This window comes from Marmota marmota, unplaced genomic scaffold, assembly GCF_001458135.2.
Source record: "Marmota marmota marmota unplaced genomic scaffold, marMar, whole genome shotgun sequence".
In the NCBI taxonomy this organism is placed as follows: domain Eukaryota; kingdom Metazoa; phylum Chordata; class Mammalia; order Rodentia; family Sciuridae; genus Marmota; species Marmota marmota.
In genome coordinates, this window is record NW_026000016.1 from 17,869,541 (window position 1) to 17,895,899 (window position 26,359).

Consider the following 26,359-nt stretch of genomic DNA (forward strand, 5'->3'; position numbering starts at 1 on the left):
CCCTCACATCCTTCGCAAACTGCTACGGTGGAGGGGAGGGCTGCACAAAGAAGGGAGGGACCTGAAAATGATTCAATACACTCAGGGGAAGTGGACACGGTGGCGATGGGCCAGAGAAGGCCAGGGGCCTCAGAACTGGAGGCCGGGGGCAGCGACGGGATGGGGGATGGGAGCCCTGGGTCAGGGGCGGTGGTGCTGCACCGAGCATCCGGGAAGCACCCCCTTGGCAGGCGGCCCCGCATCAGGCTCAGCCGCGGGCCGCGCCCAGAGTCCCTGTCAAGTATCCGAGGAGGAGGAGGAAAAGCCGCTGTAGTGGCTTTGGCGGCGCCGACACCCAGTAGCCCGACGCATCACTTACCCCTCACCGTTGAGAGAGGGACCGGACGGGGGAGGCGGGGCGCGTTGCGTCCCGTGAGTCGCTAGCACGCAGTCCTCCCCCCACCCCGTCGTCGTCGTCGCCGCTGTAGTCGTCGTCGTCGCTGCTGCCGCGGCCGAGCTCCAGGCCCCTCAGCTCCGCTGGGCAATAACGTTATTCTACACACGCCCCACACATAGCGGTAACGGCAAGAGCGGGCGCTTAATGCGCAGGCGCCTCGGGAAAGGGCGAGGAGCCAGGCCCTATCCTCTCAAGCCCTGTCCCAACGATTTCTTACTGCGCAGGCGCTAAGCCCAGACAATGAAAAAGGGTTGTGCAGAGGGTCTCACCCACACTCTTCCCTGGCTGCACAGTGCGCAGGCGTGCCCCTAAGACCAGCTGGAACAATGAAGAGGACCCTGGCAATAGCCCGAGCTGCAACCTACAAGGACTACAGTTCCCAGCCGGCGGTGCGCCAATTCCAAGTGGAGGTCGCGTTGCTAGGCATGCTAGTAGGTGTAGTGTTGGCTGCCAGAACGGAATAGGCAGGAAGTTTTTTGAGGTTCTCCTTCTTGAGGGTGTATTTGACTTTTGGACAATGTGGCAAATGAACAGTGCCCGGAGCTTGTTATTTGCGTACTTGAGAAGGCTGAGGGATCAGCTGCAAGGCGGCACACGTTGAAATGTCAAGGCCTCAGGGGGCCTTTTCAGTCCCTCGGGCAGTCCCGACCTCAGAAGGATAGGGAGGAGGAGGGACTAAACAAGGCTGGGCTAGAGGAAAAGGGCGGAACCTCCGAGTCGGTCTCTTGGCAACCAACGCCGGCAGCCAAATGGTCGAGGTCGGCGCCCAGTGCGCGGTGCCCTCCGGGAGTTGTAGTGTAGTTAGAAGGCTCCTAGGGTTCTCGAAGCAGCGGGCCCTTAGCTGCGAACTACAATTCCCGACATTCGCTATGAAGGACAGTGGGTAGGAAGAGTCCCCGGGAGCTCCGTCCGGGGTTCCAAGACTCCCCAGTGACAGCAGCGGCAGGAAGCAGGCGGGCGTTCAGCCGGCGCTAGGCCTATTCTCTGAAGGGAGTGTGCTGGACATTTCCCTGCGTAACTCCCATCTCTGGGCCCAGAGTCTGTGCATGGCGGACTCCCCAGGGAACTCTACCCTGGAGGAAATTCTGGGGCAATATCAACGGAGTCTCAGGGGTGAGTTGCTCCAAACCTCTGTGCCTAGCTCCTAGGTGCCCAGGTCGTTAGTGGGCGGGAGCCGACCTGGTGCCTTTCATAACACCTGGTTTGGGCTCCAGCCAGGCTGCGAAGGAAGAAGACGAATGTTGCTCTGATATTGAGGAGGATGAAATAGTGTGACATTGTTTTTACGGCTAAGCAACCTTGTTTCCTTTGATTTCCATAGTTACCAGAACCAACAAGGTGGACTGATCTTGACTTGGCGTCTTTCTCAGTCAGTGCCAGCAAAAAGTCTTGGACAGCTCCGTCCCTTTTTTGCCCAGTTCCCATGTTTGATGTTTGATCCAACATATTCCTGATTCACACTTTTTACACATTCAAATAATGGTGTAGTGGGTTGACTGTTACTTATAGGACCAGAGAGAATAAACGTTATTTTAATCACAGTAGCTTCTACTTATTGGTCTAGCCCACTTACATACAGTATCATTTATAACTTAAAATAATCTTATTTTATCTTTATTTATTGTATCCTTATTTTACACAAGAGGAAATTGAAGCTCAAAAAGTTTAAATTATAGGCCAAAGCCCACACAACAGATTAGTGGCAGAGCCAGATATTAAATTTAGACCTGTCTGCTTTCAAAGCCTATATTTTTCTTTATTAATCAAGTCATAATTACTGTTATTGAAATCACATTTAACTAATGCATATTTTCTTAGTGCAGTACCTTATGAACAATTACCCTTAGAAGTGTTGTCCATATTTGCAGTTTGTAATCTTACACAATGTCTACAACCTCTGGAAATCTCCGTTCTGTGTTTTGGAAGCTATAGTATTATCTGCACGATTATTATGAGAAGCAAATGAAATAATCCACATAAAGCAATGATTTTCAAACTTTTAAAAAAATGTTACCCCATAGAAAGAAATATATTTTCAGGGTTGGGGATGTGGGTCAGTTGTGGAGGGCTTGCCTGGTATTTATGAGCCCTTTGGTTTCATCCTCAGCACCACATACACGCACAATTATGTGGACATATACATGTAAACAAAAAGAACAATTTCACTAAAGATGTTTTATTCTAGTCGATATAATATACTTTATTTCCTATTCTGTTGAACTTTCAAACCACCTAGGTCATAACTAACATTTACAAAGATACTTAAGGCATTTAGAACCCAATATACTCAGAAAATATTAATTCAGTGCCCCACTATGTGTTAGGCATTCCAGGTGCTGATTTGCAATATGGAACAAGATCAAGTCCCTATCTCTATGGGTCTCTGGATTAGTGGAAAAGAAAGTAAAATAATTATAGATTATTATAATTGAAATTATAAATATTATATATATATTTTAGTTACTACAATTGAAAATGCAGTAAGGATCAGTGCTTGGCACATTAACTGCTATTTATGTTTGGTACATGGCAGTGAAATGAAGATTTTTCAAGAAGATTAGAAAGTTAATCTTCTCATGACTCTAAGCTTTATAGGGTTATTATTTATTGTCTACATTTGTCAGTAATGCAACAAACTGTCAACATTCTCAAGTATTCAAACTGCAGGAGTAAAGGAATTGGTCTTAATAAATATTTTCATCAGACTACTGGTAGTTTGAAGAGCTATTAGATATTGAAACAGTATTTCATTTGTAAGCAAGAAAAATGTTGTGCACAATGATATGAGTGATTTTATTTGATTTTTTAGATTAGTAAACATTTTCTGTTTTCCATTATGTTTCTTTTAACCTTATTTAAAGGTTTATTATGTTTCTTTTATTATGTTTATTATGTTTTTTTTAACCTCTCCTTTGACCTTATTTTAAAACTTTTTGTAATCCCTGGAGGAATTTAATGTAAGACATTTTGATGCAGTAAAGTGGTTAAATCAAGTTAATTTTACAATAACATCTATAATAGCTTTGGGTTTTTTTCCATAATTATAACAAGGAAGAGTTTTCATTCAAAGATTATGTGTGTGTGGACAGATTTAACCCAGGTACACTTGGCTACTTTTCTACCCCCATTTTATCTTATTTTTTTGTTTGGCCTTGCTTTTGTTTTTGTTAATTTTTCTATTTGTTATTTTTAGATGTACATGAAAGTAGAGTATAAGTTGCTTAGGGCCCTGCTAAGTTGCTGAGGATGGGCTTCTCCTCTCTCAGCCTCCCCAGTGATTGAGATTACAGGTGTGTGCTACTGGCCCAGCTGTCAAAGATAATACATTTTTAAATAAATTTTAATTTTAATAACAATATAAGGATAGTCCAAGCATTTCACTACTACTAAAAAGGGATAGAAAAAAGGTAAACAATTAAAAGTTTTTAGCCATAATTTTAACAATGAATTAAAAATGGAACCTGAATTTTTATTTTTTTTTTTAATTTTTTATTGTTGGTTGTTCAAAACATTATAAATTTCTTGACATATCATATTCCACACTTTGATTCAAGTGGGTTATGAACTCCCACCTTCACCCCATACACAGATTGCAGAATCACATCAGTTACACATCCATTGATTTACATATTGCCATACTAGTGTCTGTTGTGCTCCGCTGCCTTTCCCATCCTCCACCATCCCCCCTCCCCACCTCTCCCCTCCCCTCCCCTCCTCTCTCTCTACCCCCTCCACTGTATAACCCTGAGGGTCATTTCCAAGGCATTTCCAAGCAATTTCCCTTCTCTCTCCCTTTCCCTCCCACCTCTCATCCCTGTTAAATGTTAATCTTCTTCTCCTGCTCTTTGTCCCTACTCTGTTCTTAGTTACTCTCCTTATATCAAAGAAGACATTTGGCATTTGTTTTTTAGGGATTGGCTAGCTTCACTTAGCATAATCTGCTCTAATGCCATCCATTTCCCTGCAAATTCTATGATTTTGTCATTTTTTAATGCAGAGTAATACTCCATTGTGTATAAATGCCACATTTTTTTTTATCCATTTGTCTATTGAAGGGCATCTAGGTTGGAACCTGAATTTTTAAATGGGTTTGGGATATATTATTTATATAGCATTTTTCTTTTTGTAAGTTTCTAATGTGTAACAGCTTCTAGAAGAAAACAAAACCCTGAATTTAAGCACAATCAAAAATTCTTCACAAGTGTAAACTACCACTTTTAAACAGAATAATTCTCTTTAAAGTAAAATTTTGTGTTTCTAAATAATCAAAGTATGGTGCATTCAGTATATGGAACTTCATTATGTTGAGTGTTCCCAATAATTTAAAAATTCTGTTACCAAAATGTCTTGTCTAATTCATGCTTAATGGAAGGCTAATAATAAAGTGTTGGGAATTTCTTACTGCTTATTCCTGTGATTTTGAAATAACTATATATAATCATTAATAGTATCTTTTCATTTTATTCACCAGAAAGTTACATAAAAATGCAAAATGCTTTTATAATTTTCCATGATAGTAATTCAATTTTCTTATGCTTTGTTCTAATTCTTTACTTTAAATATAATTTGGGCATTATTATGGTATATTAAGTGTTTGGAATACTGATGTGAAAAAGCAGAGACAAAGATGACTTTCTGGCTTTTAAAATGTTAGTGGAATTCTTACCTCTCTTTGACTCCAGTGATGCTAAAGCATCCATGGAAATAGGAAGCCCATGTACAGACTCCACATTTATCTCTCATCCTTTTCTTTACACTTTTCAGATGTTTTCCCTTTTGAGCCTTCCAAAAATCTCTGTTGCTGTTGTTTGTTTGTTTAAAGATCTTAATTGACTTTGCATTTATAAAATTGGGCAACACTCCGTTCCATAAAATAGATTGTGTCCCCAGATTGCTCTTGCTTTGGTTTGACTGTGACCTTTCTGCAAGAAATTAGAGAAAATAAACTGACTCTCCTTCAAAATGAGAGTCCTGGTAGAAAAACTGGAAACCTTCATTGCCTGACAGATTCCTTTTGGTCATGATCCAGTGTGATAAGAAGTGTACATATTCCTGATATCTTAGCAACCACAAAGTTCAATATAGAATTAGAAGTAATTTGGGAGGTCTTCTGACAGTATGATTATGTGTTCATTTACTCTCTAGATAGACATAATTCAAGATCCACAGAACGATTTAAGAAATACATTTATAATTGGGGAGGATTGCAAATTACCTTCTTCTAATTTAAATTCAAAGAATCATTGTATCAGGTCATACAGTATAAAATATACTAGTTTATAGTCAAGAAAAACCTGAATAAAAGACAACCCATGCTCTGTTTTAAGTTCTGCACATTTTAGCATAGGAACCTGATACTAGAAAGAATAGAAATTGCTAGAACACAGTGTTCTAACCTTAATAATAGAATCATGTCTTGCCTATTGCTTCTTTGTTAGGTAATGGGTATAGCTTTATCAACAACACCTATGTTCATGACTCACCTATTCAAGTAGTAAGTACCTAGCCACTTGTGGTTGAATGGATAGGCATAAATGGAAATGAAACAAACTTTTAATGTGACAGGAACACATAGTTTTTATATACATTCTGTATACTAGTTCTTTCTTTCCTTTCAACACTTTGATGTTTCAGCCTCTAGATGGAATTTGTGGCAAAAAGTATGATGGATTCAGAGAAGAGAATGTGTAGCAAGAAAGCAGGTCACTTACATTACTGTTACTTTGCTGATAACCACCTATGTGACCTTGATCTACTTGATTCTATTATCCCAAATGTAGAATTCCTTATAAAAACTTACATCAAGCAACAAATATACCACATATGGTAATTTTGAAGTAATTCTGTTCACAAAATCAAAAACTTGGGACGTAACAGGTTAAACAAGTTCTTAGATTCCTGTTTCCTCATCTGTAAAATGAAAAGTTTGGACTGGATATGAGAACTATTGCCTTTTAGGAGCCAAGCAGATGACAAAGCATTGGAGTGAAGGAGTCAGTGGAAGACACTTGGGAAAGGTGAGGCTTATGGCCAAACTGGACAGTTTATGCTTTTTCTAAAAACATTCCAATTTCTTTTTTGCTTACTTCCTTTATTCTTCTCCCTTCCTCCCCCTCTTTTTCCAAAAAGAGATCCAAGCAAAACACACTGAAGAGCCTGTTTTGCCCCTGTAGGGATTACTCTCTGACCCCTGGATCACTAATGTCCTTTCCATTAACACTCGGTTGGACTATTTCTCTCTTACAAAATGAGAGTAAGGAGTCGAACTAAGTATATTGAATGGTGGTGAATATGAGAGGAAAATACATAATCTTGGGGAGTTTCCTTTTCATTGTAATTTACTTTAGTTCAAGAAAACTGGAGATAATGTTGTTATTCTGTGTTTTCCCTGTATCTGATTGGCATATATCTCCAGATCCTGCAAAGTGTTTTCCTCCTGCCAGAGAAGGGGTTATATCTTGTACAAGGACTATGTTAATCTTACTAGCCAAGAATTTAGCTAGTGTATTAGCCAGCAGTGATATCATCTGGACCTTTAGCAGACTTAAGAAAATGGGTATAACTTAAGTGAAGTCCTTTTTCTGATATGTACTCATAGAACTTATTTTTCTCTTTTCTCAATATTTTTCTTTTCTTAGATATCTTGCATATGCTTTGCCACGTAATGTGTATGCATATACACATGTAAGGATTGGTATTTGTTTATAAAGCTTAAATTTTATATCATTTTTATATCTATTCATTGGCTTTTTTAGTAGTTTTATGACCTTTTATTTTACTAAAACAAAAATACAACAGAAAAATCCCATATTTCTTTTTCCACACTAATGAGATAAAATAGGCAGAAGACAGGATTTGTCAGGCAGAAAAGAATGTTTTACAAATAAGTATTCCTTCCTGGAATATCTAGAACCAAAATTTTGATAAAGTGTTATGAAATTGTAAGGGCACTTTCACGTGTTTTGGGGTAGAAATATGCACAAACTATTGAGATACTGAGAATAATTATATTCTCCCTTGGATGTGTAAAGACTTGCACTTCAAATACATCCCCATTTTGTGCTAAGGTTTTCACCTTTTCATTTAGTGATAACTTTTTGGTGTCCATAGGTAAAGAAGGTAGCTCAAAATGCACATATACATGTGCCAAAGCAACCTTAATTATGATGGAACTTCATTAAGGCCCACTGGAATATTTAAAGCAATGGTCTTAAAGTAAATATTGCATTGTTTTAGGCCTTGAAACAAAATTAAGTTAATATGAATTCTGAGCTCCTGATTACAGTGTATATAACACCTATCCCTGCCAACTATATAAGAAGTATCCCATCATGACAACTGTGGTGGAGTAACTCATTGCTCTGCCCTTTCTTCATGAAATGGAAGCTACAGTTACAATATAATAATGTAGTGACTGTAATGGAATTATTTTCTCAAGACTGAATACTAGCTATCTTGTTTTATTGATGTCAACCAATGATTCTCAGTCAGGGTCAATTTTTCTACCAATCAAACATTTAGTATTGTCCAGAAACCTTTTTTTTTTTTTTTCAATTTTATTGTTACTATTGGGGGTAGAGGTGAGTGCTACTGACAGCCAGTGCATATAGGCCAGGGATACTGCTAAACATGCATAACCTAGCTCGTAGCCATGGTTCTACAAGACTTATAGTTTGGTGTAATTACAATTAAAGATACAGATTGTATTGGCTGGTGATGTTATTCACATTCTTCTGCCAGTCTAGCTAGAATTCTTTATCAGTGGAAGTGACAGGTGCATAAGTCTTCTCAGTTGGTGCCAAAGAAATGTCAGGTGTATCCTTCAGAATGGATATCGCCAATCTCATGGGATTTCCCAACTCCCCTACATCATTAATGATCTTCTAGACACTATTTTTTTTTTTAAAGATTCTACATTCTTGTTCAGATTTTCTCTTACCACTGGTGCCAACCACTTTAAGCACGTTTTCAACTATTACAGTATTATGATAGTATTTTCTTTGAGATTTTTTTTTTCATTTATCTGTAGTACTTAATTATTATCTTTCACTATTGCTGTTTACAGAGCTGACTTTGTCTGACTTTTGATTATGCTGTTTTTACCTTGGTTTTGCTATCTGTCAGTCCCTTAGAAAACCGTTACGGCAATCTTCCAAACTAGGATGTGGCTCCATTATGTGTAGACAGACACATGTTTCTCTTATCTAGCTATGGTTTCATTTTTCTGCCATCTGCCCTTGTCTAAGCTTGTGCCAGGAACTGCTGTGTATCTTATATGTCAGCCTAGGGAATGGTTCATTGCGTGTTTTCTCAGAGACAGCTGGGTACTTCATAGGGTTGGTTCCCTCTCCCTGTCACTAGGGTAATTCTCTTACACATCTCCCAAGACAGATGGAGAATGTAGAAATTAATAATTCACTATATGAATATAGTTGGTGATCCTTCTCAGACTGAGAAATTTTTACATTTTGTTCAAAAACATCTTGATGAAGAAAAGCTCAATGGTGAGCTGGGAATTAGAACATAGGAATAGGGAACTTGGACTAAGAAAGTAACTAAGAGATTAAATTTACAGTCATTAGCTCAAGAACCTTTTTAAGTGTTCATTGTTCTGATTGATGTTTGGATAATGGAGTAATAGAAATATTATTTACTTGCACTTATGTTCATGTGATCTGTAAGACTCAGAGGGTTTGTTTGTATTTCTGTTTATAATTAAGTTTATATTTAGCCTATTGGTGCTGGGGAGAAGAAATCAGATCATTTGGAAATACCCTACTGTCCTCTCAGGAGAGAAGAGGAAGTCAATGTCCTTTCTATCTCGGTTAGATAAAGCTGTGCCCCATTAGCAGTGGGATAGGAAATGATAACTGGAACCTCCTGTTAATCTGGTTTCCTTAAGTCTAAACAGAAAATAACTGCATTTATGGAATAGTGTTCATAATAAGGCTTATGGAAGCTTCAGATTAAATGGCTCCAGTAGACAAGCAATGAAATTTCATCCATCTTGAATCATCTTAGAGTTACAATTCTTCAGGATTAACTATTATTCATACTTTATAATTATGTGGATGTTTCTGTGTATAGGTTTGAAAAATGTATATATATATACATATATATATACATATATATATATTTTTTTTTAAATGTTGTATTTAAATAATTTAAAAGTTATCATTTACATCTTAGTTTTGGGACAGGGTCCTTTGCAAATTCCTCTTCTTCTCTGACCCTCACAACTGAGTCAATAGTTGCAAAAAAAAAAAAAAACCAAAGCTATGTGTATCACTTTCCTTTGGGATAGTTGTTGAATTCTATATCTCATTATTTTCACTGTACAGTCTAGGATGTCATCTTTTAATATTATGAATTTCAAAATACCAAACAAGAATATTAGAAAAAAAAGATTTAAAGGGCCCTTAAAACACTGCCATCATTGTAATCTGAAAGAGCTCTACCTGTAGGGATTTTCAATTCTGTGATTTTTATTTCAGATTTTCTTTCTTTTTCCTAATATAGTTTATTAGCTTTTAGTTAGACCAAATATAAATAAACAATTATCCTTTGTTTTAGAAGTGAAGTCATTTTGATGGCTCCATGGAGCATACTTTTAATGTTAGTCAAATCCTCTGTTTCCTTTCTAATGGATGCAATAACAACAGTGCTTTATTCATAGATTTAAGTCTCTTTAGAAAATTCTGAGCTGCTGGAACCTGTTGCTGTTCCTTATATTGAGAAAACTAGGAATACTTCTTATCTGTGCTTCTTTAAATTCAGGATAAGTAAGAAGAGACCATACTTGGTTAGTAATCAGCACCAAGTTTGTGTTAGAAAAAGATCTATATATAAATAGAGAAATGTAGAGAAAATGTAATGATAAATTCACAGAGTCTCTTGTGTAATTAATAAAGAGAATTTCATTGTTTAACCTAGACTGAAAGACCTGTTTTCTTTAGATTAATCAAGGTAGAAAATTACTTGCTGTAAGTCAAGAAACTCTACTACTTCTCTATTAATTAATATCATTATGTTTTTCTATTTTAAACCTGAAAATGAATGAACTTGGAGAAAAAGAAATTTGTTTTTCAAGGTTCTGTAAAATATATGTTAATAAATGTGCTTTCATACATGAATCAGATCTTTTTTCCTGCCATTGTACTTAAATGGTTGCTGACACTGGAGTCCTCTAGCAGTTACACTGGACTGTTGGGGTGTAGAGTGATGGTGGTGAAGGGCATCTTTCCTTCTCCATGTAGTCTCAGAGCCTTTCCTCTCCGTGTGGCCTCTTCTCAGGTCTCTTCAACAAGATGAACAGCTCCTAAAATCAAACATTCCAAGATCAAGGAGACAGCAGCTGCTAATCCTTTGTAAAAAAAGATGGGGCCTGGGACTTTCATGGTGTAACTTGTGCTGGTTAATACAAGTTAAAGGCCTACTCATTTTCAAAATATAAGGGCACAAGGAAGTAAGCCTGGGTTCTTGAGGGAGATGAATTATCAAAGAAACAAGTGTTATGTGCTACCATGTTTAAGCTTCATTTCGAGGGGTTATACTAACCAAGAATGTGAGTACAATACATAAGAAACACTATAGTGTGAATTGCCACCATAATCACTTCAACTGTACAAATCTTGATTTAAACTGAGAAACTGGAATAAGTAGTTCATTGTTTTTCTTCCCCCCACCCCACTCCCCCCGATGGTGGTACTAGGGATTAAACCCAGGGGCACTCTATCACCGAGCTACATCCCCAGTCCTTTTAAAATTTTATTCTGAGACAGGATCTCACTAAGTTGCCCAGGTTGGCCTTGAAACTTTTGATCTTTCTTCCTTGACCTCCCAAATAGCTTGGAATATATCTGTGTGCCACCATGCCCAGCTAGTTTATGTCTCTTGGTGAAGCAAGGGCATCAGGTCATCAGGGATAATGGGGCTTCCCTAGGTCAGAACTTAGTGTTACTGAGTTCCGCTGACTGGTTCTGCCCAACTCACCCTTCTATTTCCAGGTAGGGTAGGACAGTATTAAGCACTGAGAGGAAGGAGAACACATCTCCAGATCCCCAGGTTGGTTATTGCTTGAGTGTGGGGAAACTGCCATTTGACCCTCCAAAACTATGCTGGAGGTGCTATATATAGTGAATATCAGAGGGGGCTAGGAATGAAGCTCACTCACAGAGGACTTGGTGAACATGCTTGAGACCTTGGGTTCAATCCCCAGAACTAAAAATATTAAACAAAAAATAAAAAAAGAAATCAACAATTGCAGTTACAGCGACCATTAAGACTAACCTCTAATCCATGAACTTAATCTTCTCTCACTTTCTTTGGCACAATCTTCAGCAGACTAGAAACAAAACTCTCCTCTTTCCATTGAGTACCAGAAATAGTTGATACTTCTTTCAAGACTGCTATCTTGAACAAGTGTCCATGTGACTGCTCACATTTTACCGGCCTTGATTTTCATCAGATGTCTGTTTGCAGAACGGGCCAGCAGAAGCATTCACCAACTGAAATGTGCCCTGAGAGAAGGTGATGTCACCATTGAAGAAGAAGCACTGGATCCTTCCTTTAGCACCAATGTAGGAATTGAGGACCCTGAGATAGCCTGGCATGAACTGCAACATAGCCATGCCGGTATGTAATAATGTCAGTCCTAGCCTAAATGACACATAGTAAGTACTTTAAACTCTACAGAATACTGACTCCATCCCATCCTCCACTCTGCTGCTAGGATGTTATTCCTGAAACACAAATCAGGTAATACAGTTTCTTCACTAATTTTTTTTTTTCTTTTTGACTTCCTAATGCCTATAGGCTAAAGTCCAAATATCTTAAGATGAGATAACAATATTTTGCTTAGAGAGCAGCAACCTACATTTCTAGTCTTATTTTTTTATACTCTCATCCTAACCATCCCTCTCATAAACCATAATTTAGGCATACAAACCTCCTAAGTATGCCTCTGTACTTTTACACATGTAATGCATCCTAACTAGAACTTTTCTCCCCCTTTCTTGCGTGGTGAACTCCTGTTCACCTGGATAGCGTTAGCTTCTCTGTGAAAACAGGCACAATTATGTGTGTCCTCTTGTAACACTATTCATAGTTCTAAGTCTATATCCAAACTTGTTTTATTGTTCTACATCTATTAGTCTATATTTTTTGCTCACTGAATTTTAGCTCTTAAGGGGTATCTTTGTCTTTGTATCCCAAGTCAATAGCACAATTTTTGATGCATAATAGAAATTTAAGCAATGGTTGTTGGATGAATCAAAGAATGGGTGGATGATGATAAGTTGTTAGTCAACTTTCTATTACTATAACAAATGTCTAAGCTAAATAAACTTATAAAGTAAAAAGATTTATTGTGACTCACAGGTTTGGAAGTTTCAGTCCATGACTAATTGGCCCCATAGTTTTGTTCCTGTGTTGAGGCAATACATCAAGGTGGAAGTACCTGGAGGAGCAAAACCTGCTTGCCTCATGGCAGGGAAGTAAAAAAGATAGAGAAAGGAGTTTGAGTCCCACTATCCTCTTCAAGGGTAACCCTCCAATGACAGAAAGACTTACTAGTAAACCCCACCTCATAAAGGTTCCACTACCTCCCAGTAGCACTGAGCTCAAGACTATGCTTTAAACACATGGCACTTTGGGGGACATATAAAATCAAAACTATAGCATAAACCATGGTCTCAAAGTCAATGAATTCATTTGCTTTTGCTCTGTAGTTAAACAGCTCAAAGCTATGTTGCATCAGCAAACAAGTAAGGAAAATGAGATATCTCCATCAAGAAAACAAAAAATGCCCCCTTTGGTGAGTATCACCTTTTGTAACCTGACAAAAGTTTTCTAACTCTGTTTTGTTTTTATGTCATTTTAGTAGCATATGCTATAAGCAATTCTGATCATGCGTATAGTATAAAGCATTTGAATAAATTATTTCCCATCTGACTATTTTGACTAAAGAAAAGAGACTTACATATCAGAGGTAAACCTAATTTTCTTAATTTATTATTTTCTTAAAAAATGTGAAAAACCAAGGTGCACTGGTGCACCCCTGTAATCCCAGCAATTTAGGCTGAGGCAGGAGGATCTCAAGTTTAAGGCTATCCTGGGCAACTTAGCAAGACCCAGTCTCAAAATTTAAAAGCACTGAGGATATAGATCAGTGAAAGTGCATCTGGGTTCAATCCCCAGTACTGAAAAATTAATAACAATAGTAATAAGAATAAAAATAAAAGAAAGGAAGGAGGAAGGAAGGAAGGAAGGAAGGAAGGAAGGAAGGAAGGAAGGAGATGTGAGAAAGAAACAATTTGGAGAATGTATTTTGGAACTGTTAGTGCACACTCGTGTGTGTGTGTGTGTGTTTGTGTGTATGAATATGTGAATGTATATATGACAAATGTAAAAGTAAAATATTTGAGTTATTTCTTCTTTAGAGAATCATGTCTGTATTTGATCATTTAAGATGTTACTTAATTATGATCTTAACACTCTTTTATGATACTTTCAACTTGAATGTCAAAAGTAAAGTGTGTTACATTATCCTACATGTTAAAATATATAGTTATAAAAGAGTGTGATATGGGGGATGCGGCTGTACTTCAGTGGCAAAGTGCTTATCTTGCATTTGTGAGGCACTTAGTTCAATCCTCAGCACCACACAAAAATAAATAAAAATATTGTGTCCATCTACAACTAAAAAAATATTTTTTAAAAAAGAGTGTGATATGAGAAGTCATGCTCTATTCTGAGATTGATTTTTATTTTTGAATACAGTGTATTATTCCTTATTGAAATATTTTATATGGTAAAGGCTGAGATAGGTGTGAGGGAAGGATGAAGACCAGGTCAAAATAATATCTAGGCCTTAGATCTAAATAGGGCCTATCACATTCTCTCTCTAAGGATATTGTGCCTATTTCACAGACTTTTTGAAATAATAAAATAAGATTATATAGTTAGAATTCTTTAAAAATATTGAATTATGAAGTATGACATAAATGCAGTAACAACCACCTTTCTTATTTTCCTCCCAATGGTACTGGGACATTCCACCACTGAGCAACAATACTAGCTCAGTAAGTTGCCACGGCTGGCCTTAAATTTGCAATGCTTCTGCCTCATCCTCCCAAGTGGCTAGAGTTATAGATGTGCACCACCACTCTTGGCTCAACTTGAATTTTCAAATTGTGTAATAGTTGAATAAAAAGCCTACATGCTGTAAACTGTACAGATGTGTCACTTTCCTTTACTCACTGCTGAAAATGTTATAATAGTACCCCCATATTAGTACTTCATTCCATCTGATACATACTTATGTGCTTAATTCTTACTTTAGAGAAATGTATTGTATACATTGTTAATATTTATAGATAGAGGTTATAATTTTAATAAAACATTTTATTATTCATTGAATTTATTACTGTTGACATATGGTTTCGAGAATGCTCTTAAGCAATAGTGGGTGGGATGTTTTTAAATTTATTAGATGAATTTGCTGTATCTGTTTAATGTTCACACATGCTTATTCAGTTTTTAAAGATAAAATTGAGCAGTGATATTATGGAGTTTATTGAATCAGGATAGGCAAAAAACTTTAATCAAGAGAATTTGCTTAGTATACAAATTGTTTACAAATACACTGGTCTATATATATGAAGATATATAAAAGATTGGTACTTAGACTCTAACTGTATTCAGTCTACACGTAATTATTATAAGCCATAATAATAATAATAATAATAATAATAATAATAATAATATACTTTTTAATATTGTAGCTTTAGAATGCAATTTCATAGCCAGTATAATATATCAGAAATATATGGGTGTATTGAGAGTAAAACTGAGGTATTGTTGAGATGGAAAGTATATCTAGATATTATTACATTTTATTGTAATATGTGGATATCCAAACTACAATAAGCCTGTCAAAGGATGTACAGATTGTTTGTGAACATTTTCCACATAGTATTAACTTGAATTTAAAAGATTCTTCACATTGACTTTTTCCTATGTATGCATAGGAACGAACACAGATGTCTCTCCATATCCTTGGGGATTAGATCCAGGACCCCTCTTTCGATATCAAAATCCATGAATATTCCAATCCTTACATAAAATAGCATAGTATTTTCATATAACATATTACATTTGCCCATATACTTTAAATCACCAATGGATTACCTAAAACAATGTGATGCTATGTAAATACCTAAAACAATGTGATGCTATGTAAATAGTTTTTATGCTATACTATTAGGAAAAAATGACCAGAAAAAAGCTCTGCACATCATTAGTACAGATTAAGTATGTTTTTCAAATATTTTTGATATGCAATTGTTTGAATCCTCCATGGATGTGGAACTTACAGACATGGAGGACTAACTGTACTTAATTCATATTTGCCTACATTCTGAACCTGTTTCTATTAATATAAAATGATTATAGGTCTGGGGTTGTGGCTTAGTGGTAGAGCACTCGCCTAGTACGGGCGAAGCCCTGGGTTCAATCCTCAGTACCACATAAAAATAAATAAATAAACAAACAAACAAACAAATAGAGATTATTGTATGAACATATATATGTGACAAATGTAAAAGTGTAATGTCTTAGTTATTTAGCTTTCTACTCACCACAGGTAGTTTGTTTAATTAATGTTATTTTAGCTGGGCATGAAGGCACACACCAATTCCAGTGACTCAGGAGACTGAGACAGGAGGATCTCAAGTTCAACGGCAATCTGAGCTACTTAGTGAGATCCTGTCTCATAGTAAAAAGGACTGGGGATGTAGCTCAGTGGTAGAACATCCCTAGGTTCAATTCCTAATACTTCCAATAAGTAAATAAGTAAGTAAATAAATAAAGCTACTTTTGAGGCAGGAGATGCAGCTTAATGGCAGAGCTCTGACTTAGCATTCATGAGGCCCAGTGTTCAATTCCTAGAATCACAATACATATATATGTACATGCATACATACATAAAGTTTCTTTGTTTTTTAAATTTAATATACCCAAACATAAAGCTATTTTTAATTGATATTTGATTGTTCATAATTTTTGTTGAACTGAAAACCAGAATGATTGAGAAAGAAAGATTGTCCATTTCAAACTTTCCTCTTGTTTAACTGGTTGAACTTCATTTTTCCTTTCCCATATTTCTTCCTTTAAAAAACTTATTTTATAATATTCATTTAAAATAAGCTAAGATATACATTAAAAGTCAAATACTTTAGGGCTGGGGATGTGGCTCAAGTGGTAGCGCACTCGTCTGGCATGCGTGCGGCCTGGGTTTGATCCTCAGTACCACATACAAACAAAGATGTTTTATCCGTCGAAAACTAAAAAATAAATATTAAAAAAATTCTCTCTCTCTCTCTCTCCCTCTCTCTCTCTCTCTTTAAAAAAAAAAGTCAAATACTTTAGCTACAGAGCTAAATGGTATTAGAACTTTTGGGGGAATCTTTTCATTGGGCTCCTCAATGCAGTTTATCTCTGCTTTAGGGCTCTAGTCTTGGAGGTTCTATACTCCCCCCCCCCCCCAAAAAAAAGCACAGTTTAGAATTGCCTAAGTACTAGAATCAAAAATTTAAAACAAAAAAAAATGTTTTGCTGAAGTATCTTTTTTGAAATGGAATTTTACATTATTGACATACATTTGACCTCAAACATTTATCTAAAGAATCTCTTTCTTCAGTGAGCTAATCTACAGTTTCAGCTAGCAGTTCTCTTCCATGGCAGTTTCTTAGAGAGAGCTGTCCCTCATATCACAGCATTATTGAATAGGATTTTGTATTCAGTTCAAATAGGCAAGTCATTCTAAGACAATTATCCTACCCCAGCATCTTTACACTTTCCATTGCTTTTAATAACAATCTTTATTTTCTGTCTGTAAAAAATGATATTCATATCCCCTTGTCTTGTATATTTAATTTATAGAATAGAGAAATAAATACTATTAGTTACACTTTGATCTCTGTTTACATCAAATATGTGCTGAATTAAATCTGGAGAAGGTATCAGCTGATTTTTTGCAAAATCCAAACATGCATAATTTACCTTTTTTGGTTTTAGAGATCATCAGAATATGAGGAAACTAATATGCCTACTGTACACAACCTTGTTCCTATCATTAATGACCAATCTCAATACATTCATCATTTAGAGGCTGAAGTCAAGTTCTGCAAGGTAAGTTCCCTTTAGAAATTTAATCTTACATAATTAAAGTTTATGTCAATTATGCCTTAAATAAGAATTTGCTATCATTAGTTTTCATGTTTGTAGCAGTCCATAGCCAATCGCTATTCTTATATTATTGAAAGACTAATGTAGTACAGGAACTTGTCTTCGGGATGATATTCTTGAATGTGCCATTTCTGATTGCTTAATTTCCCAGTACTATGTCTAATGATTTCACAATATGCTCTCATGTTTCAGAATTCCTCCTTTCCACTCCATTTACTTTAGCCTACCAGATGGCAAATACTTTGGAATACTAAGACCAATCATTCTCCCACAATTGTCAACTTATTGAAGCTGTGGTACAATAATTGAGGATTCTAAGCTGGTAGACCAAATCTGTTCCATTGTCACTCTTAAGGCTCTTACCTTGAACTTGATTAAGAGTGATTCATACTGAGTAATGATTAAGAAATTGAATATTACCCCATAGTTTGTGATTCTGAAGAGTTATATTGTTTGACTATCTGCAATTTGGTGATGTCATTAATTCCATTAGAACCTTTCTACTTTTTCAAGGTAATGTTAGCGTTTTAGTTTTTGTTTTGTTTTAGTTTTTTGTTCTCATTATTTTTTCCTTTTCGATTTTTGTATTATTTGTGAATCAGATGATGATTTTTATATGTAAAATATCTGTTACATATATAAAATAATTTTTTGGATATTGTCATTTTGGTGCTAAGGATTGAATTATGTGATATTTTATGGGAATTGCTGATATTTTTTGTATCATGTATTATATTTTTAACATTTTGATGCAAGACCAGTTTGTAACTTTTTTATTATTTATTCTACTTATTTTTTGATACTAGAGAGTAAACCCAGGGGCGCTTTACCACTGAGCTACATCCCAAGACCTTTTATTTTTTGTTTTGAGACAGGTCTTACTAAGTTGCTGAGGTTGGCCTTGAATTTGGCAGTACTCCTGCCTCAGCCTCCCAATGGCTGGGATTATAGGTGTGTACTGTCATACCCAGTAAGACCAGTATGTAACTTAAGGAGGCTTTATATGTTTCATGATCTTGATCTTACAAAGGAGTCCCTGATCTCAACATTTAGTTTTCTCTTTGTTTTTGAAGTACATGATCATTAATATTTAGGTACTCTTGGATTATCAGTAAAACCAAAATAATATCATAATAATTATTCCATTAGCAAGAATCTCTTGATCACTAAAGATACTATGGATAAAATTTAAAATATATAAAGAATAATAAATTTACCATCTAGTTGAAAAGACAAAAAACTATTACCTATGAGCACCATAGCAACATAATAGAGAATATATGTTGTCCTTTACTTCATGGCATAAACTTTAGCTATAATATGAGAAGAAGGATGCAAAAAGCTCATGTCTTTGGGAATATTTTTTATGGGAGACATGGATCTTGAATCATTCATTAAAGGAAACCATCTAGCTCAGCAGAAGGGAAGAGAAAAAGTTTTGTAAAGAACAGTAACAATTATATATTTAGGATTAGTATAGTTTGTTTGTAGGTCCCATGAGACATCTTTTCTGTCTTCCTACCATGGAGTATGTCTCATAGAAATAATGAAAATAATGCTGAACTGGAAAAATGGAAGATTATAGAAGACTTGAAAGTCAGATAAAGCATGGTTTTTAGACATTTTAACAAAGAAGGAATAGAAAGAAAATAACATTTAAAGATTTAGAAACAAGTTGTTTAATTAATTAAAGAAGTTGTTTAATTCACCTCTGGGTCTTTTTTTTTTAGATCAGTTTATGTTTATAGAAAAATTGAAAAAAATACATAGAGTTTCCATATACTTCTCTCAATCAAAACTCTGCCCCACAGTTTTCCTGGTTATTAACATCTTGTCTCAGTGTGGTACATTTGTTACAACTGATGAACCAAAATTTTCTAGTTTACATTAAATTTTCCAGTTTTCAGTAAAATTCAAGCATTATATTTTCTATGAGTTTTGAGAAATGTATAATGACACAGATCCATCATTACAGTACCATACATAGTAGTTTAACATTTCTTGTGCTTCACCTATTCATTCCTCCTTCCCTCCCTCTCTTAAAGTCTACACATCCTGGGGTGAGGAGTGTGAGGGACACAAATGCCTAAGCCAGAGGTATCCCCTAATGCCTCCTGGGGGAAGGAGGGGGAAATTGGACCACTGAGTTTTTTGCTGAAGGAGGTTTTGCAGGAACCCAGTGGTCTACTACTCTGAATCATGACACTTTCAAACCTGGTCCCTACATGACTACATGCCATTGGTGTCACTCTAGGTCACAAGAGAGTGGGCTCCCTGAACCATTGATTCCTGAGGGCAGTGCTCTCTACTCCTCTCCTCTTTACATCCCATGCTCCCTGCAGCATAAAACTTTTATCATGGGGTTTGTGTCAGGAGATGCTCCCCCAAGCCAAGATTATCTCAGGTGCCTGTTGCCTGTCCAATCAATGGGGCCAACTGTCCACAAGGACCTGAGATGTGATTATGCCCTCTGGCTCCTAGCTATAGCATTCTGATAGTTTGCTGCAAGATATAGTACATTTCTTCTCTAAAGCTACCTTGATGTGCAGACTGTAGGTCATGTGTATATTTAATCTGTCTGCAGAGTGCAGCCTTCTGCACCACCCTGTGATTATGACTCTTTCTCTTTCACCTGAACCCCTTGAAGAGTTCCCTGACCTTGACTGAGGTACTAGACACCAAGTCCTGGATATTCTACTTGTTTTGTTGTTTTCCTCAGTCTCTGGATTTCAGCAGGTTTCATTTTTTCTGCTGTCAATTTCAAATGCTTACCCATGAACACCCACCTCCACAGGCAGTTACAAACCTGTTGCTATGGTTCTTTCCTATGGTACAGCAGAGGTACCTCTGCTGGGTATTTATATTCAGCCCTCTACCAATCCATTTCTTTATATTTACATTGGGCTTCTTGAAGGTATTGTATACTTGAGGACTTTTTAAAAACCTCTTATGATATGTCTGTCTTTAAATTGTTATATTTAGAGATTTAAAATAATTATTGATATAGTAAGGTTAATATCCAACACTTGTTACTGCTCCCTTTTTTAGCTGATTTTTAAAAAAAATAAATGACAGTGGAATGAATTAAAAATCTCATTACACATATACAGCACAATTTTTCATATTTTTGGTTGTATATAAAGTATGTTCACACCAATTCCTGTCTTCATAATGATGTCTATCACATTCCACCATCCTTGCTAACCCTTTGCCCCCTCCCTTTCCCTCCCTCCCCCTTGTCCTATCTAGAATTCATCTATTCCTCCCATGTTCCCCATCCCTACCCCACTATGAGCCAGCCTCCTTATATCAGAGAAAACATTCAGCATTTCTTTTTGGGGATTGGTTAACTTCACTTAGCATTTTCTTCTCCAATGCCATCCATTTACCTGCAAATGCCATGATTTTACTCTCTTTTATTGTTGCATAATATTCCATTGTGTATATATGCCACATATTTTTACCCATTCATCTACTGAAGGGCATCTAGGTCAGCTCCACAGTTTAGCTATTATGAATTGTGCTGCTATATACATTGATGTGGCTATGTCCCTGTAATATGCTGTTTTTAAGTCTTTTAGGTATAGACTGAGGAGAGGTATAGCTAGGTCAAATGGTGGTTCCATTCCTAGTTTTCCAAGGAATCTCCATACTGCTTTCCATATTGGCTGCACCAATTTGCAGTCTCACCAGCAATGTATGAGTGTACCTTTTCCCCCACATCCTCGCCAACACTTATTGTTGTTTGTCTTCATAATAGCTGTCATTCTGACTGGAGTGAGATGATATCTTAGAGTAGTTTTGAATTGCATTTCTCTAATTGCTAGAGATGATGAACATTTTTTCATATATTTGTTGATTGATTGTATATCCTCTTCTGAGAAGTGTCTGTTCAGGTCCTGGGAAAACTGGAAATCCATATGCAACAAAATGAAATTAAACCCCTATCTCTCACTATGCACAAAACTCAACTCAAAGTGGATCAAGGACCTAGGAATTAAACCAGAAGAGACTCTGTATCTAACAGAAGAAAAAGTAGGCCCTAATCTGCATCATGTGGGATTTGGCCCCAACTTCCTTAATAAGACTCCTATAGCCCAAGAATTAAAACCAAGAATCAATAAATGGGATGGAATCAAACTAAAAAATTTCTTCTCAGCAAAAGAAACAATATGTGAGGTGAATAGAGAGCCTACACCCTTGGAGCAAATTTTTACCCCTCACACATCAGAAAGAGCACTAATCTCTAGGGTATATAAGGGACTCAAAAAGCTAAGCACCAAAAAAATAAATAACCCAATCAATTGCTCTCTTAATTGCCCTCCTTTGTTTCTTTTTTTCAACTCTCTTCATGTCTTCATTGGTTGTAATTGCTTATTTAATATGATTGCCTTTTTAAATTCTGTCTTTGCAAATCTATCAATTATACATTTTTTCCTTTTTATTTTTTTTAGTGTTTGCAATATGCACTTGCAAATAATCCATGTCTACCTCATAGGAAATGTAAGTCATTAAATAGCTGCTATTTGTCTCTCCTGTCCTTTAAAAACATTGCTATCATTCATTTCATTTATACATAAACTATAATTACCACTTTCGCTGTTGCTATCCTGATGTTGAACAACTATTATCTGAAAAATTAATGAGAAAACTAAAATATTTATGTCATCTCCATTTATTACTTCTCTAATACTCTTTCTTACAGTATATAGATGATAGGTTTCTGACCTAAATCATTTTTCTTCTTTGTGAAGAATGTCTTTTAACATTTCTTGCAAGGCAGGTGTATTATTAACAAACTCCCTCACAATTGTTGTCTATAAAAGTCTTTATTTTTTCCTTCCCTTTCAAAGGTTAATTTTGTTCAATACAAAATTCTAAGTTATCTAGGTTTTTATTTTTTTCCTTTAAACACTTTAAAAATTTAATTCTGCACTCTTTTTGTGTTTACATAGTTTTGGAAAAGAAATAAGAAGTCTTATATAATTCTTATTCTTGCTTCTCTATAGGTAAAGACTTATTGTTATTGTTATTAGTGGTGGTAGTTGTATTTGTTTTACATTTTTACTTTAGTTTCTTTTAAGGTCTCTCTTTGCCTTTGATTTTCTACAGTTTGAATATAATATTCCTAGGTTTAGATATTTTTGGTGTTTATCCTACTTGATGTTCTCTGAGCTTCCTGGATCTATTATTTAGTGCCTATTAATTATTTAGGAAAAATTTCAGTCACTGTTGATACGAATATTTCTTCCATTCATTTTCTCTTTCTTCTTTTTTATATTCCCATTACACATATATTACATTTTTTATAATTGTACTGCAGTTTTTGGATATTCTTTTCTGTCTTTGGTGGGTTTTTTGTTTTTAATTTTTCTCTTTCTCTCTTCAATTTTGTTTTGGAATTTTCTATTGCCAGCTCTTCCCAGTTAGTAATTGTCTTCCTTGGCCTTGTTCATTCTATTGATTGGCAATTAAAGACATTCTTCATGTATGTTATTGTTTTTTATTTCTAATATTTACTTATAATTCTTTCTTAAAGTTTCCATCTCCACACTGACATCAGCCACCTATTCTTACATGTAGTCAACTTTTCTCATTAAAGATTTTAGCAGCCAGGTGTAGTGGCACATGCCTGTAATCCCAGTGACTTGGGAGGCTGAGGCAGGAGGATCACATGTTTGAGGCCAGCCTCAGTAACTTAGCAAGACAATCAGCAACTTAAGGAGACCCCATCTCAAAATAAAAAGAAAAAGTATTGGGGATGTATCTCAGTGCCCCAGGGTTTAAATCCAGTACCAGAAAGGAAGGAAGGGAGGAAGGGAGGAAGAGAGGGAGGGGAATCTTAGCACAGTAATCTTACTTGTTTTAAAAGTCTGTCCCAACAGGGATGAGAGGTGGGAGGGAAAGGGAGAGAGAAGGGAAATTGCATGAAAATGGAAGGAGACCCTCAGGGTTATACAAAAGTACATACAAGAGGAAGTGAGGGGAAAGGGAAAAATAATACAAGGGGGAGAAATGAATGACAGTAGAGGGGGTAGAGAGAGAAGAGGGGAGGGGAGGGGAGGGGGGATAGTAGAGGATAGGAAAGGCAGCAGAACACAACAGACACTAGTATGGCAATATGTAAATCAATGGATGTGTAACTGATGTGATTCTGCAATCTGTATATGGGGTAAAAATGGGAGTTCATAACCCACTTGAATCAAAGTGTGAAATATGATATATCAAGAAATATGTAATGTTTTGAACAACCAACAATAAAAAATTTAAAAAAAATAAAATAAAATAAAATAAAAGTCTGTCCTGATAATTTCAGCATCTCTGTCATGTCTGAGATTGGATGCTTATTCATTCTCTTCAAATTGTGTTTTAAGTCCCTTAGTACGCCTTGAAATTTTTAATTGAATGTCGGACATGATGTACTAGGTAATAGGAACTGTATTAACTAGAACTTTAATGTGAATTTTCATATTTATATGTCCAGAAGTTAGGCTGTTTTGACTGTTTGCTTTTGCCATACATTTCAGAGGTTAAGATTTCTTCCAGTATCCTGGTTTTTGTCTCCTTTGTGGTCTTTGGGTTTCCTTAGAAAATTCCTCTTAAATACAGTTCTTTCAGCTGAACCCCTCTGCTATAGTCTTATAAGATTAGGATGTTTAAAGATGGGATTGATGTCTTGTAAATTCATTGCATGTAAGAATGAAAATTAGAACTCTAAAGATGTTTTTTAATTACAGCTTTGCTTTTTCTAAATAAAATAATTGGAAGGAATTTGCATATGTTATATACTAGTTTTTTATTATACTAGTAATGAATATTATTAGGATAAGTATTACCTCATTGATATATTAATAATTTTGCATATTTTTTCAGGTACCACTCAAAAGCTATTCTATTGTCATTTATTTATAATGCCTTATATTACACCCTGCAGGGTCAGAGGAACCCACCATACTGCTTTACTCATAATTCACTGCTATATGGCTACCAGTTCATAGATAATCATTGCCTCTTTCTATCCCTTTATCTCCAAGTTTTCTCCTTTTTAGTCCACACAAGTTATTGACATTTTATTATTAATAATATCATACCTTATTTTCAGCAGTGTATGTCATTCTTTAAAAACTCTTTGATAACTATTTTAATTAAGGCCTTTCTGTAAGCCTTGAATCCTAGTGATAAAAAAAAATGTCAGAAACTACAGGTTTGTGATATGGCCATCAACATGCCTTCAACTATACATTCCTGATATTCTCTCTGTTAGCTAATGTTTGGGTTACCTTTATTGTCTAAATATAATTGTAGTGTTTCTTCAATATTTCTATATTTTATATCATTCTGGATCCTTTAGTGATCAGTAAATAAAAGCATTGTTTAAAAAGCCCATTCTTTTTGGTTTCTGTTTATAGGAGGAACTCTCTGGAATGAAAAATAAGGTACAAGTAGTTGAGCTTGAAAATGAAAGACTCCAGCAAGAAAGACTCCAGCTGAAATCTCAAAGACAAGAGGAGACAATGAGGGAACAAACACTTCTGGATGCATCTGTGAGAATTTTTTAAAAATCATAAATTCTAGTTTAGTTTGAATGTTCCTTTCTACCTTCTACCTTAGCCTTCTGAACTGCTTGAAGTTTGGCCAAAACACTATACTGGTATTTGCTTGATGTCTCAAAATAGAATTTACTAAGATGAAAGGTAACCTCAAATGAAGTAATGTAGCAATGCCTAATATTTATTCCAGTTCTTCTATGAGCATACTAATTATTATTTTTCCATATGGAAAGACTGGATCTGAAAGTAGGAAGTATGTTATGTAGGAAGACTTTGGTAATTCTGGAAACTATTCAGAATCTAATCTTAGATCTTTGATGGATTACTCTGAATTTTTCTTGAGCTCTAAAATCTAAGAAGTCTAATTAACAATATGTTATTATTAATTAAGGGCTCATGAATCAAAATTAGTCTTTCAGTCATCCCTTAGGAACCATGTATTTAGCAAGTAATTTTACAGGGCTTTGCCTGACTTAACTTCATGTGTAATTCCTTTATTGATAATTTGAGAAGATTCACCTTTATCAAGTTGAGAATGCAGATTCCTGGGCTCTATCCTCTGAGATTCTGATAGTTGGTCCTGTTGGGTTCTAGGAATATGAATTTTTATCAAGACCTAAGTGATTCTAATATCAGTGGCCAACAGTTTAAAGAATAATAGATCACATGATTTCTTATAGTTCTGTGACAAAACTCTTGTGATGATACTTAAATAGTGTTTAAAATTAATATCTTCTTATAACTTGGAGGTACTGTTGCACTAAAAATGTTTTTCACTGTTGTTTTAGGACATAGTCAATGATTGTTCTGTTTTTTGAGGCAATTTCAACTGTCCATGGGGAAGTTTTAATACTTGCCTATTTCAGCTTTGATGGTTTTAACTTAGTCATCATTTGTAAATCAGTTCTGTTAAGAGAAAAAAATGAGAGTCTTAATGTTTTACCTATGTATTCTTTTGTTTTTGAAATTTTACTTTGTTTTTTGGTATTTCATTTCTAATCTTTTAAAAGATATGTTAGAATTTGCTATGGCAATATATCTGATTATTAATTCTGAAAAGTGTAGTAGGCTTAGTAGTATTTCACTTAGTATTATTACTAATACTAAAGAGTCAGTTAGTTAGTAT

General features: G+C 35.7%; 2 protein-coding genes across 29 annotated transcripts in view; one reads left to right on the plus strand and one right to left on the minus strand.

The window, feature by feature from the left end:
* Cep170 (centrosomal protein 170) overlaps positions 1 to 1,015 on the minus strand; it is a 129,695-nt gene extending 128,680 nt beyond the window's left edge. For 3 of the 10 annotated variants that reach the window (XM_048809221.1, XM_048809225.1, XM_048809224.1), the window contains exon 1: positions 359 to 918. The gene's annotated coding sequence lies outside the window, so the exon portion shown is untranslated. Of the gene's footprint in view, positions 1 to 358; positions 923 to 995 lie in introns of those variants that run through there. The other 7 variants (XM_048809220.1, XM_048809218.1, XM_048809226.1 and 4 more) reach the window with 5 other exon arrangements.
* Positions 1,016 to 1,337: 322 nt separating this feature from the next.
* Positions 1,338 to 26,359, plus strand: part of Sdccag8 (SHH signaling and ciliogenesis regulator SDCCAG8) — a 239,476-nt gene continuing 214,454 nt past the window's right edge. For 10 of the 19 annotated variants that reach the window (XM_048809230.1, XM_048809229.1, XM_015483546.2 and 7 more), the window contains exons 1-5: positions 1,339 to 1,549; positions 11,918 to 12,070; positions 13,165 to 13,250; positions 17,513 to 17,626; positions 25,093 to 25,227. In XM_048809230.1, coding sequence (XP_048665187.1) covers positions 1,483 to 1,549; positions 11,918 to 12,070; positions 13,165 to 13,250; positions 17,513 to 17,626; positions 25,093 to 25,227 — 555 coding nt within the window. In that variant the 5' untranslated portion in view covers positions 1,339 to 1,482. Of the gene's footprint in view, positions 1,550 to 6,394; positions 6,454 to 11,903; positions 12,071 to 13,164; positions 13,251 to 17,512; positions 17,627 to 22,137; positions 22,187 to 25,092; positions 25,228 to 26,359 lie in introns of all 19 variants that reach the window. The other 9 variants (XM_015483547.2, XM_048809236.1, XM_048809243.1 and 6 more) reach the window with 7 other exon arrangements.